This window comes from Onthophagus taurus, chromosome 11 (assembly GCF_036711975.1).
Source record: "Onthophagus taurus isolate NC chromosome 11, IU_Otau_3.0, whole genome shotgun sequence".
NCBI lineage: Eukaryota > Metazoa > Arthropoda > Insecta > Coleoptera > Scarabaeidae > Onthophagus > Onthophagus taurus.
Window position 1 is genome coordinate 24,868,721 of NC_091976.1, and position 14,861 is coordinate 24,883,581.

Below are 14,861 nucleotides of genomic sequence, written 5' to 3' on the forward strand. Positions count from 1 at the left end.
GACTGATTGATGGTTTAATTTCGAAACTGCTGATCGATGAAACCTGTTAACAGGTCAGCGATATTGGCAGATTTCCCCACCCTGTTTTGCATATATAGGTGACATAGAGATCCTATCTTTTCATAGACCAACCACTCTATTACATTAGTGCCATTGTGGGAATTCTTTTTGACGTGTCAAAAATTCGACATTAAAAATCCCAATTTAGTGAGTACGTTTGCAAAGTTTATTAATTATTTTTTATTGGGTACGCTAACTAAAATTACTGTAGTTGCCAATAAATAACCAAACATTTCCGAAACCGTAACGACTCTACTTGTTTTGAACTCATAGATTATTTAATGACATGCAACGGGTGCTGTTACCTTTTATTAAATACTTCCCGAAACTATAATTACGCCATAAGCGGCGACGACTACGTCGAGCAAATGCAATCTTATTACGGAAACTGAAATTAAGGCATTCGTGGGGCGCTAGCTTCCGAGTAAACAAAGTGTGGCGGCAGTCACCGAGTGAGGCAAAATGTTGTTTTACGATGTTATCGCGGGAGTCTATCCAAAGTGTAAATAAGCGAATTGTCTACCTTCACCTTTGATACGAAGTACGGGGTCGAGTCTTTGGACCGAAAGGGGCTTTGATAGACATCGGAAAACGTGTATCGCCGACGATGTCGTCGTCGTGAAGCAACTTAATTGGCGCACGCGAATTACGTGCCCCAATCTCGATTTTACACACTTTGTGTACTACGGCTTGTTATTAACCGATTTACATATTTAAGTTGGTCCTCGGCGCTCGGCGAACTACCGTCAAGAAGTATCGCCTCGTCGCGGAAACTTCAATTTGCGTAGTTACGGGCGCATCAAAGTGAGTGGGGGATATTATAATTTACTTTGCCGTAGGTTAAACAAGGAAATTCCCCGGAAGCTAGTCAAAATCCTTTCCGCAGAGTTTTTCTTTTAACATCCACCTAATAGCCCTGGACACCGAAACTTCCTCCACTTCACTAATTACGCGCAAATTTGTCTTTGAACATCACGCGGTACTAATTAAAAGATTCCAAATAATTTCATTGAGTTACTAAAATTTTACTTTGAACGAAATTTTAAGTCACCTTACTCTTTTAGCAATATTGACTTTGACTCAGAAAGGCGAAACACTGAAATGCTTTGTAGTTTCAAAGGGTTCGCACAAAGATTTCGAACAAATATAAGGGTAAGGTAAGTCTTACTACGAAGCTTCCACGTACCCAATGTCAACCTGCACGAGTTTCAATCACTTTTCAAACATCTCAGCGACAATTTTACGCCACGCGAGAACAAATGTCGTATTCTAGCAACACAGAGAAACTCGCATCTTTTATATTCTACGGCGTTTCGAGCTTTTGCGGTTGTTTCTCTTTGTGTTTAATTAAATCAAAACTTTATGTCGTAACGAAAATTGCTCGAAATAAATCCAGATACTATACTTTATTTTTTAATTCGGAGGAGTGTTTTCAAATTGAAGCGTTAAAAAGAAGGGTTGCTATTGGTCAGTTTTAAGCAAAAATTACACTAGGAGAAAAGTGTATAAATAATAATAATAATAAGTTTATTGTGTTTCTAAGAATGAACACTTACAGTCGTCAGTCATTACAAAAAATAAAAGGAAGAAAAGAAAAACAAAATAATTAACATTACACACTGAACCTCTTTCCTACGCTTATCCGTACCTTAACACTGATAATTAAATAATACATTTTACATTTAAAAAGTCCTGAACACTATAGAATGCATTGTAAATCAAAAAAGGCTTAAAGCGTTTTTTCAGAGCTGCATTTGATAAACATCGGGTGTCAAGAGGCAATCGATTGAACAACTGACCGATTCAAACGGCAGCATTTCAGCCTGAAGTTGTGCCTACCTCTAGTCCCGTATCCATACACCTCAGATTAAACTTGGTACGCTGACTTGTTGCTGTTCGCATAAAGTATAGACTCAAATATAAACTCACTAGGAATCGTAGTAATACTGAGCTTTTTGAATAGAAATTTGTAGTTATCTCTGTAACCCACATTGCCCAGGACACGAACAGCATGTTGTTACAATTTGAAAATATGTGCGCTAGAAGGGCTATTACCCCATACCAAAATACAGTATGTTGCCAAGGAATGGACCAACGCGTGATACACCAACTTAGCTACATCCAGCGAAACTGTACTCATCAGACGTGTCAATGCAAAAATACCACGACTTATCTTTCCCCCTATTATGGTAGCATGATCATCAAATTTTAAGTTAGGTGGTGTGATATACACCCCTAAGAACCTAGTGCAACTGTAGTTCAAAATATTTGAATTTCTAAGATTAAATGTCATTTTAACTGTTTTTAAGTCATTTAGCGAGAGGTCATTAGCTACGGTCCACTCGCGTGCCCTATTCAGAACACTGTGCGACAATTCAAGGTCCTCATCGATGTTCCGACCCCTAATTAACAGGGTGGCATCGTCAGCATAAAGGTAGCAGTCAGCACTGTTAGCAATATAGAATGGAAAATCATTAAAAAAGAGTAGAAAGAGTAAAGGCCCCAGAATCGAGCCTTGCGGGACACCCCGTCCAAATGATTTAATGAGATTAAGGCTACCGTTATCGAAATTGTAAATGTTATTAAATTTTTGAAGCAAGATTGAATGAGAGACGCAATCAAACGCTCGCTCAATGTTATTAAAAAAAAAAAGTTATTTAAGCAAGTGTTTACAAACTTCACCACTGCATCTTTTGTGCAGTATAATACAAGTTGTTATGCTTCACATAGTCACATAGTCTGTTGTACAGTGACCGTTCATAAATTTTTGAAAAACTAGGCAATATGCTAATAGATCGATAATTGCCAACATCTTTGGAATCACCACATTTGAATACAGGAATAACAGATGCCAGTTTTAATACATCCGGAAATTAACAGGTATTAAAGGCAGAATTTACTAATTTAGTTAAGGGCGACGCGTACAAGCTGTTGTTTTTCTTGATAAAATTAGATGAAATACCATATATATCTTTAATGTGGCTGTTCTTTAGATCTTTGAGTTTACTATGTTTACAAATAGCTTAACAAAGTACTTATTTAATACATCAGGATCAAAATCAATTAAGGATTTTCCTTGTCGATTAATGTTGGCATTTACCATTTCATAGCTGGCCTTTGTCTTATTATATTTCTGAATAAATTGACTAGCAGAATGTTTTTTAGATATTGTTAAAACTTTTCTGTAGTCCGATCGTATTTTATTCCTTAGGGATAACAAATCTTCAGTTTTACGCATTTCATAAAGCTCCGAGACAAACTGAAGCCCTTAATTGCACTTAATTGTCTCGGGGAATCATTAAATCATGCGATATTATTATCTTTAGTTCTAACTGTACATTTACGTTCAGGATAGTTAGCAGTGAAACTCTTGAGAAAAATGTCATGAAAAAGCTTAAATTTTTCATTACCACCAAATAAACCATCATCCAAGAACTCCCAGCCATAATTGACAAAAGTATCAAAAAAAATCACACTACCAATACTAGTAATTCTAAAAGTATAGCTTACACGGTTTACAGGATGGAGAGGCACAACAATGCCTTGGGCACAATGAAACTTGTGCCCAAGAAGAACTAACACTAGACCGAGACTAGAAACATTCGGGTTTAGCCGCACGTGTCTCAAGACGGCTAAACCCGAATGATTCTAGTTCTATTTCTTGTGTTAGTTCTAGTGATAGTGTAAAACTAGATCCAATACTTTGTCGAGATCTAGAAACATTGCTAGAATACTAGCAAACCCGTTTGTATTTTAACAAAAAGTTGTAGGTAAACTATGTAGATGGAAAACTGGAGATGGCGACGAATTGAAAATGATAAACCCTAATGGGGAGAGGGTAACGTAGGTCCAGCTCGGGACTCGACAAATTAACCCGGCGTGCGTAACGTTCAAAATTACGTTTCGTAAATGCGACATTTTCATGCCCAACCCGTACGGCCGCCCGTGTAATGAGTTTTTAATTTGTTTCCTGCTGCACCACGCGCGCCGTTTGAATTCCGGTCCTGCATGCGCCAATGTACACTTTGTTCGAATTTAATTTACGGCGTTTTTTATTCTGGAGCATTAAATGTTATTTTGATACCGAGCTAGTTCTACGTAACTCAAACCCCGCGGGGTTTTAACAAAAAGAAAATAATAACGATAAGCAGAATTCATACATCAAAGTTTTGTTTGTTCTTTAATCCATATAATTAATTCTAAACGGCTAAATGTAGCATTAAAATTTAAAAAGTCGATTTAATTAATTTTGTAATAAATTAATTAATTTAGTCCGCATAGATGTACGATCCAATATACCCCGGCAAACATTTATCCAGATGAGAGTGTTTGGGAACTGTAACACCTTTATTCTCTCAGTGACCCGTCCCTTTATTTTATTAGCCGGCGAAGGAGATATGTGCAGCCTCCGGGAGGCACAGGAAACTCGTTTCGCGCCAGGTGCTGTGACCATCTGCCCGCGGTCCAAGCTGTTAGTTAGCTTTCGCCAGGCGCAATTCGGAGCGTGCCGAAAGTCGCCATTAGGGCACGTGACTCACCCGGCTCGTGCTCACGTATCACCTGACTCCCATTTGATATCCCTCGCACATATTGATTAAATGGGCCCCGGACGGTTTGACCGGCCCGTCCCCGAGCCAATTTGCCCCCTTCGGGCGACTGCTTCATTTAAATTGTACCCAGTACAGCAAATTCTACGAATACGTAAATGTTTAATGATGGACTCGTTTATATTTAACTGTTCCCCACACTAAATCAATATAGATATGCTCCATATAACAGTTTCTTTCCGTCTTCAATCTAACATTTACTCAACTAAAATGGTTTTCGAACCTCCATCAAAACGAAACGTATTTACTTACTAACTCGTCATCCACGTAATACATTTATATGTATACAGGTGATTCTCAATCTATACCCATAAACTTGGAGAATTATTCCTCGACACAAATAATGGCTTTAGTTTTCTAGATATCCGATATATGCGACAACATCTAGATAATGTGTTTCCAGAAAGATGGATAGGTCGAGGTGGTCCAATTTATTTTTGGGATCACTTAAAAAGCATAGTGTACGCCACCGATGTACTAAGCAAGTATTACGGAATGTATCCTATATGTTGCTACCGAGGCAATCCGCCAACACTCTGGTTTAAGCTTTAGTAGTGTGAGTTTGTGGATTTGGGGAACCCAATTGTGTATAAAAAATATGGGAAATAACTTCTATTAAACTAAAACTAGAACTAACAAAAACACTATCACTAGACCTAGAAACTTTCGGGTTAAGCCGTGTGTCTTTTCAAAAAGTGTTCGAGTTTTCGAAGACAGAAAGTAAATTTCTCGGATATCTAGAAAGCTAAAAAAACCCAAGTTTATGCATATAGATTGAGAATCACCCCGTATATAAAAATGATTGTTTTGATTTAATTATTATTTAAAACAAACAATAAAAATCTTACCTTTAAGAAATAAAGAAATAAAATAATAAATTATAATCCAAACATAACATATTCGAGCACTAAAAGAACACACCACACAAACTCTCATTTTGACACGGAGGTAGTGACCGCGACGAAGCGACACGTGCTCTTGAAAAGTCAAACGGACGACGATGGAAGGGGAGATATAAGGCGGAGCTTTCGTCAGAAAGCTTATGTTGCACCCCTCCGTAAGCACGTATTGACCACCCACAGCTTATACTAGTGAGGTATACGAAAACAACTCGTTAGGTATTAACTGGAGCTGCGTGTGGGCATCACGAAAATTTTTATCTCGCAAATGAAAAAAGAGACTTTACCGACCAAACAGAGGAAAAAAGCGCGCCGACAACAAAACGCGGAATTTTTTTCATGCTTTTGATAGGAACTATCTGCTCCGGCGAGCTTTATGCAGTGTGACAGTTGTGCACGGGGCGAACGTGTTCGATCCGGCCGGCCTAATTAAGTCGGCTTTTCGCTTGCACAAAGATGCATAAGCTGACAATCATTCGCGACAATGCAATATGGTCGGGTGATAAACCACACTGCATCGCTGCTTTTCGGGTATTTTTCATTGTTACTTTTGTCATCGAATGATATACTGGCCCATGAATGCCCCACAAAAACTTTATTTTTATAAAATAAATGATTTTTAAATTGAAAATAATTATTTTATTTAGTTTCCCACATGATATAATTTAACATCCTTGGGCTAAAGTGTTTTTAGGTGACAGATAGAGTTACGTCCGGGCAGCCACCATAACTTTTATAGGACAGTCGCCAATTATCTGTAAATATTGGAAGGGCCTCTAAATCGAACGCCAGCTGTTCTAGGGTCGTTGCGTGTCGACGATATGGTGGCTGCCGTTTTACGATCACTGGGAGACCAAAACAGTAACGATAACACATATACTTCCAACGCCCTTTCCCGCACACACCCGATGTTTTCGTGTCCATACCGGCGATATTATTGCTTAATGTGTTGTTTCGCCTTTTAGAAAAGATTTAATAAGAAAGGTAAACGATATCGCTTTATAGGAACACGTTCTTGATTACACCGTTAACGTTCTTTCTTACCAAAGGTACTCAATTTTAAGTCTATGTTTGCGCGCTCTTTAGCACCGCGAACTTTGAAAGCAACTTAAACAATAAACGGGAAACTTTAAAAGGTAAGTTTGCTACTTAAAGCTCTCTTGCTGACCGCGAAAAGTTTCGTAGGTAAAAGGCCGCGTACGATTTGAATCATTGTCATCGTATCGTGTGGGAAAAAGCGATTCATCAAAACCAATTTAAACCATTTTAATGTTTAAAATGAGTAATATCATAAAACATTATAATTGAAATCCATATTTCCAGTGTTTGTAATAAGGAGGACTTTTAAACTGGTATTTAATTGAATGAAAAAACCTGAGTCTTACTAGTTTCGGATATGTGCCATCTTCAGAGACTAATTTTAAATGTCGTTGAGTACATTACATTTTACATAAATTACATATCGGGAGTCACCGCGACCCTAAGGATCTATTGCACCCCGATAGATAACATTATCAAATTTCACCGTCCCAATGCTCTTAACGAACATTAATACCTTGCTCGGTGAAAAGTCATTCAGATCCTTTGAGGAGATAAACTGCGACCCAAAAATCTGATACGATTAACAGCAGGGCACATAGTCGGCATTCAACATCGTCGGATAGGCCCAACAAGTTGAAGTGTGTCTTTAGAACTTTAATGCTACTACGAACAAGTCTAAAAACTATTAGCTAAGCAAGTTACAACCGGATATATACTGTATACCATTCCAAGCAGAACTATTTGTGGTTAACAAAGATGTTAAGATCCTTCTCGATAGAGAGATGAAACGATGTCGGGTTTTGTTGATGACTGCAAGAAAACATTAAACACACTTAGGTCATAGAGATGTGATTAACCCCATTACAATTGTCAGAAATAGAACGGAGTGGTATACCCTATTGTATACCATTTCTTCAGGTACATTTACATTACATAGAATACATATCGGGTAGGCGGACCAACCAACCTTGCACCGCGACCCTAAGGATCTATTGTACCCCGATAGATATCGTTATCAAATTTCACCGTGCAGTCCAATGCTCTTAACGAACATTAATACCTTGCTCGGCGAAAGGTCATTCAGACCTTTTGAGGAGATAAACTGCGACCCAAAAATCGAGAATCTGATACGGTTAACGGCAGGGCAGTGGCATAAAACATGCTCAACCGTCTCTGCTTCCTCCGCACATAGTCGGCATTCAACATCGTCGGCTAAACCCAACAAGTTGAGGTCCGGTCCCACAAACGTTTCAGTGCTGCCATCTCGTGCTAGCTTATCTGCCGCTTCATTGCCAGCAACACCAGAGTGACCCAGGACCCAGATCAGAGAGACTCTGTTATCACAACTCAGTGTGTTTAATGTTCTCTTACAATCATTAACAAGAGCCGACACCGTTTTCACGGCTTGCAGCGCCTGGAGAGCGGCTTGACTGTCTGAGAAGATTCGTACTGTCATGTTCTTCACCCCTCTTTCAAGAAGGATTTTAGCACCCATGTCAATAGCAAATACTTCCGCCTGGAATACAGTACAGTACGTACTCAGGCTGTAGACTTGCTTAATTCGAGGTGTCTGGCAGTATACTCCTGCTCCTACCCCTTCAGGCGTTTTTGATCCATCTATGTACAAGCAAATGTCTGCCCGAACCAGAGAATTTTCATTTTCGATCCAGGACTGCCGCTCAGGCAGTACAATCTGGTATCGAGCATTAATCACTGATAGTGATACCGCCAAATCTGACGGCATTGATAGCACAGTATCAGTACTTATAATGTCTTCCGCAGCCCATTGGTAGGACATGTCGGAACAGTTTTGAGCATATTGCTTAAATCTGTAAATGGTTGTTCTAGCCACTTTCTCTATATGCAAATGCAGAGGAGATAGGCCAAGCAGAACCTCCATTGCTAGAGTTGGCGTTGTGCCTATCGCACCAAAGATTGCCAATCCAACTACTAGTTGAATTCGTGAAAGTTTACTGATAACTGAAGTCTGTCGGACTTTCCTATACCAGGCTGCTGCTCCGTATGTGATCATAGGTCTAACCACAGTCACATAGAGCCAGTACAGTCTTTCAGGGGTAAGACCCCAATTTTTTCAATTTCTTTTGGTATGAGACATGATGTTTGACAGATGTTTGTTGATACCTCTACAGTTAAGAGACGAAGGAACACCAGAATATGCCATAAATGTTGTATTGTAATATAAAACGAACACAAGAATTCTGAACTACCTGAATACGTCGCGCATCAGTAGTCAACAGGCAGTGGCCGTAAATTGTATCACAGTATGTAGAATTGGATAGAATTACAGACTCACAAAGATTTTTTTTAATATCGACGTTCAAGACTTGTCTATGAGCAAACAGCATTTTCAATTTTTCCTAAGCACTCCTTTTTCGACTTGATTCTTGAAGTGCTTGCAAAACTGCCATCAACTCAATTTGAATAAAATTTTATAAATACCTATCTTGGGTGAATATATCCAGGGAATTTTCCCTTGAAAATAAATACCCAGGTATTTAACAACACTGGTAATATCATAAAAGCACTAGGTTGCAAATATCAATTAAGTAAATGATTCTCCTCTTTGAATTTTTTTCTATTGTTTATCTTTTAAGTACACACGCGTCTTGTTTGAACTGGCATCGCGACCATTTCTATTACCGAAGGGCTACTCGATCATGCATGATTAGCGCGAGCACGATCTGGCCCCGGTAAACAAGATGTTGGAACAGGATAAAGCTGATTAATTACCGGCGATAATTCGTCATCATTAGCGTTCTCGAGCGCCATTGTTTTTCCCTGCGGCACCTCTGCTTTTGTATGCTTCTAGTCTTTGTTCTGTCCATGGAGGAACACTATACAAAATACCTTTACAGGGAACACTGTTCAATCTTTTCACATGTTCTACTTTTCCGCATTCAATGTAGGTATAGGAGGGTACAGAATATGAACTCTTATAATAATAATAATAATAAAATTACAAAATAACCATAATGAAATGCAAGCTGAAAAACAAAGTAATGAGCGTGTAATATAATTGAACTGATACAAGGCATATTCATCGCGATAAAATCATTTTCAATAATTGAAATAATGCATTATTGTACGGGTGTCACTAACACATTTAATGCGTCCGCGAACTAATTACGTAATTAAATATTAGTGCAGTAACAAAACTCCCATCATGGTTTATTATATCTAATATTGAATGAATTAATGTTTCAAATAAAGCGAATATAAAACTCTTAAAATGAATATTCACCCCGTTATAAGACAACCTGTTATATTACCACGAAAAGTACTTCAGCTGATGGAACAACTTGGAAATTAAAAAGTATCTGGGATGCTTCATTTTTCATGACCGCTTTATCCCCCCAAACAAAATTAGCGGGCACCTGGGGCCGAGGGGCGGCTCACCGTTCCGTTTGTCGTCCTTTGTTCGCGAGGCCGCAGTTTTCTCATTAATATCAGATAGCAGCTGCGCGGTTTCGTGTTAAATTAATACGCGACACACCGGCACGGACCCAAGCATATGCGAAACCAAAACTTTAAAACGACCGACCCAACCGTCGTAATTGCAAAGTTCGCCCCCCGGCTCGGCGGCCTTCTCTGCTCGACGAATCGAAACAATCCAAAAGGTGAGCAGGACGCGCACTTTTACGGACCCAACGAACGAAATCGCACAATTAACATGTAAATTAAGCACGATGCGGACCCCTAATTTATTTATATTGTCTATTATCGCGAAAAGGATAAAATATTCCCGAGGAAATTACACCTGCTTTCTTATATTATATATTCATAGTTAATTATTATTAATTATTACTGCAAAATCATAACAGTATTGCTTTATGAAATATGTTTTATGTATTTTTATTTTTAAATAAACATCAATGTTTTTGAATGGAATATAGAATACTTGAATTGTCCATGGAATAAATTTTTAATTGCAAAATTAAAGCGAAATGTTTTTATTATTACGCTCTCAAAATTATTACAGGAAAAGTAAGCACCCACGGGAACGGTTTTTTGTTTAATATTTATGGAGCGTTGTGATTGAAATTGCGCGCGCGTGTATGAAACGTGATTGATTCGATATTATTTTGTCCAACGAATTGATTTTTAACGAATAGCCCATTTGATATTTTTAAATTTTCATCGGGAAAAAAGTTAATTCCGCTGCGATTAACTATGATGTACTAAATGTCTAAATGATCTGATGACCACTGTTAAGGCATCAAACGGAATATCTTTGATGGACGTAATTGTAAATGGAAATTATTATTTATCTGAGTTTCGGCCGCGCATTCGGTAGGCAAGCGAAAGCTAAAGCTCGACCACGCTTCTACCAGGCGTTTTAATTGGGTTAAATGCCAGCTTAACCGTTTTAGCATTTGAGCGGCCAAAGCTGAATTCGCCATTAATACGCTTTCAGAATGCTTCGACACTCTCGTAATCTGAACTCGATATTTAAAGCTCCCTTCAACTCGATTACTCAAATATCAGTCACAATCACTCAGTTGAAATTATATTTTACAATCTGTAAATTAGTATGATTTATTTACATTTTTATTTTATAACACCCGATACATCCTTCACATTAGAGGTGGTTGTTACCTTATATCACCACGGTATCACGTTTCTTGGCAAATTAGCAGAATGTCTGACAGCCTTGTCGAGTTTGAAGTGGCGTAATGTGATTAAAATTACGTACTACCGACGTAACGTATCGCGTTTCGTCAACAAGAGCAGCTTTACGAGCGCATTTCCCGGTTTCAAATGACTAATGATAGCAAACCTGTTACGAGATTATCAAGCAAACGTTACCACGATGCGTTGAATAAATATAGAAAAAGCGACTACCTCCAAGGTGCAATGCAAAGTTTTCACCGGTACGTATTCCCTAAACACGTACAGTTATTTTACTCGAACCTCGTCGACCCCCTTTTCACTCACCAAGCACCTACGTCACCCTTGTAATGAATTCCGACCAAGCTGTTGACAAATCACTGCAACGACTCCGGTAGTCAAGCGACAACAGTTACCCTCTATACTGACAGAAATACAAATATAGTTTCAAAAATACTTTATAAAACGATTATGTTATTATGCAGGGTTTAAGCAAGTTGTTTGTAGTAATACTTAACATAATTTATATTTATATAAATTTGTGATATCACGAACAAATCCTTGAAGAGCTTTTACTTATAACATCTTTTTAATAACCTGTCGGTGTTCTACGAAGAATGGGGAATCTTAACAATGGAGTGGGCGTGCAATGAGTGAAGAATAGAACCGAAGAAAATGAGGAGGGTAATGACGTAATAAAGTGAGCGAAAGAGACTTATAATTTTTGACGAACGATTTTTCTTTTGAATACTTACACAAACTTGAACAAAACTCGGTTTAAGAAAGTAAGCGAAATTGGTGGTGAAGGTAATGAGGATTTACTGTCTATTTAAATCACTGCAATGAAAAGGATTTTCCTTAAATCTAATCAGATCACATCTTCGAAAATTTGGTTTGACGCATCGATTTTTAGGAATCTTTATTACCAATGCGAGCACTTAAGGGAAAATTGAAATAAAACAAAACCTAATAAAGTTACGAATGTTACATTGTACTGAATTTTTACTTAAACTAATCAATCTTAAGTTCTCATAAACAACACAGATAAATTTTTAATACAAATCAAATATTAAGATAAAACAAAACCTTGGTATCCGTAATTATCCCACCTGGTGTGGGGTAATTACGGATGGTGTATGGAGTAATCATGAACATAGTCTAATGATCACATAAATCACAAATAAATCCTCTAGATGTACTTCCGCCACTCGTACAGCTTTCGTGGGCCTATAAATTATATTTGCAGCATTTTATCCAGTCTTTACTTGGAAGATCCTCATACTTTTCATCATAAATTAGGCAATAATATACTTCCTACTTGGCATCTCCTTCATTGGCCTTTTTTTCTTGCGTGGTATATCCTTCCCTTGAACCTTTGTCTTAATCTTATCATCTGCAAATGCAAGATTCTTCACATCTTTCTTACCTTTAGTGGAACATACAGTTTTTTCACTCCCTTTCATATACTCCTTTCTTGTTTTTTTCTAAAATATCTTTCATAGAACTACTATTATAGCTGAAGGTTTTTTTCTGCGAGTTTATTTACTTTTCAGTTATGCTACTTTGGGAACATTAACAATATCTTCAAGTGGGATTGAGTTATCCAATAGAGCTTTGCAAATTTCCAATATTATTTTCAGGTAGTGATGTCGCATCTACGAAATGTTCATCAAATTTGGTTGTATCTATTGGCCAAATACCAGCTGCCCGAAAGTCGTTTCCTACTTTCTCTATATTGCTGATACAATTGAAAGCTTTTGTGAAAAGTTCGACCACTTTATACTGTGTAATTTTTCGGCCTACATTTAAAGCCATGTACAAGTTGCACTCTCTGTTGAATAAAGTCTTGAGAGGTCCAAAAAATGTTCCTATGTTCTATGGTCGATTTCAAAAGGCAATAACTAAAATTTGGAATAGATTATTAAGAAATATCAAAATTTCGAAAGAGGTGAAGAAATAGGAAATCATAAAAATAGATTAAGATTAATTCAATAAAAATACACAACAATTTAGTGCTGAATAACAACTAAAACCAGAGCTAACACTACCAGTAGAACTAACTCTAGATATAGAGCTAGAAACATTCGGGTTTAGCCGTGCATCTCTTAAGACGGCTAAACCCGAACATTTCTAGTTCTAGGTCTTGAGTTAGTTCTACTTTTAGTTCAATAAAAATGTGCAACAATGTAGCACTGAAAAACAACTAAAACTAGAACTAACACTAGAACTAGAGCCAGAAAGTTTCGAAAAGAAATGACGAAATTCGACCAATTTCGAATGTTTCAGCGTCAATTTGACTCTTCCAATAATATCTAGTTTTCCATGAACATTATTTAGTTTTCTGCCAGCAGTATCTAATCTTCTACCAACAGATTAGAGAAACTTTCCAGTTTCTCATTAGCAGTATCTAATCTTTTGGAATTAGTAAGTTTTTTCTATCAGCAGTCCTCTGCCAAAACGATCTAGACTTCAAATAGCAGTTTTTAGTTGTTTACCAGCAGTGTTGAGTCTTTTGTTAACAGTATCTGGTTGGCTAAAGATGGCTAAACCTGAAAGCCATCTTAAGAGACGCATGGCTAAATCCTTTTTTTTAGTTCTAGGTCTAGTGTTAGTTTTAATCTTAGTTCTTCAGCGTTAGATTGTTGTATATTTTTCATTGAAGTAAAACTAGAACTAAGTACGGCTAAACCCGAAACTTTCTAGTTCTAGGTTCTAGTGTTAGTTCTAGTTTTAGTTAAATAAAAATGTACAACAATCTTGCGCTGAATAACAATTGGAACTAGAATTATCGCTCTTACTCGAGGAATACCGCAAGTTTATCTATAAACGTGGAATAGACCAGCTTGAGAGCAGCTTATATCCGAAGTCTGTTCTAACGAGGTTCGTTAAATCGAGATTTTACTGTATTATAGCGTTCATTAGGTTGAATACAAAATTATAGTCTTAGTAATATTATCTAAAAGTAAATACGGTATTTAAAAGTTATACGACACCATGGAAGTTGATTGTAAGAACAAAGAAACGATTGGTTACGGCGCACCTGGTGTTGAATGTATACTTTGAAACTTTGTACTAATCCATTTCGCACGGCGATTGCGCCATTCGGTTGTGCGCGTGTCCAATCGGGGTTTACTACTGTAGAATATCGCATTTCGGCCCACCGACGAACAAAGAAGCGAGAAGGAGGAATATTGGAGGATCGTTTCCTTTTCACGTTCACCTGCGCTCTTCATTAAGAGTACGGTCCTTTACGAAAATACGTGTCCTCCGGCGATATTAAGTTCGGTGAAAACGAGGCGTACACGCGCTTGAGCGCGATATAATCCGGGATATTGGTTATCGGCTCTTCTCGTGAAAAACACACAAAAGGCACTTAAGCGTCTCGTCGAGAGAAATAAAACTTCTCCGGCGTCGCGACGCATAACTTTCAGGGTTTAAAGGTGATTTCACATTGTTTGCTTGTTTGAAATTTGCGCCAAGAATGGAACCCGAAAATAATGGTGTGGTGAGGTAATTGCTTCACCTAACAGGTAATAAATCGCAATAATATACAACGATGCGAATTAGGTGTATTAATATATCGTTATTTTGAAAATGTGGTGGTTTTCTGGATTTTATAGTGGAT

The 14,861-nt window shown here is 37.7% G+C and overlaps 1 protein-coding gene across 4 annotated transcripts in view; it reads right to left on the reverse strand.

The window, feature by feature from the left end:
• LOC111429033 (cell adhesion molecule 3-like) overlaps positions 1-14,861 on the reverse strand; it is a 159,669-nt gene that overhangs the window by 51,931 nt on the left and 92,877 nt on the right. Inside the window, exon 1 of one of the 4 annotated variants that reach the window (XM_071200194.1) lies at positions 5,516-5,619. The exons of the other annotated variants lie outside the window; for them this stretch is intronic. Coding sequence (XP_071056295.1) covers positions 5,516-5,603 — 88 coding nt within the window. The 5' untranslated portion in view covers positions 5,604-5,619. Of the gene's footprint in view, positions 1-5,515; positions 5,620-14,861 lie in introns of those variants that run through there. 4 annotated transcript variants of the gene reach the window in all.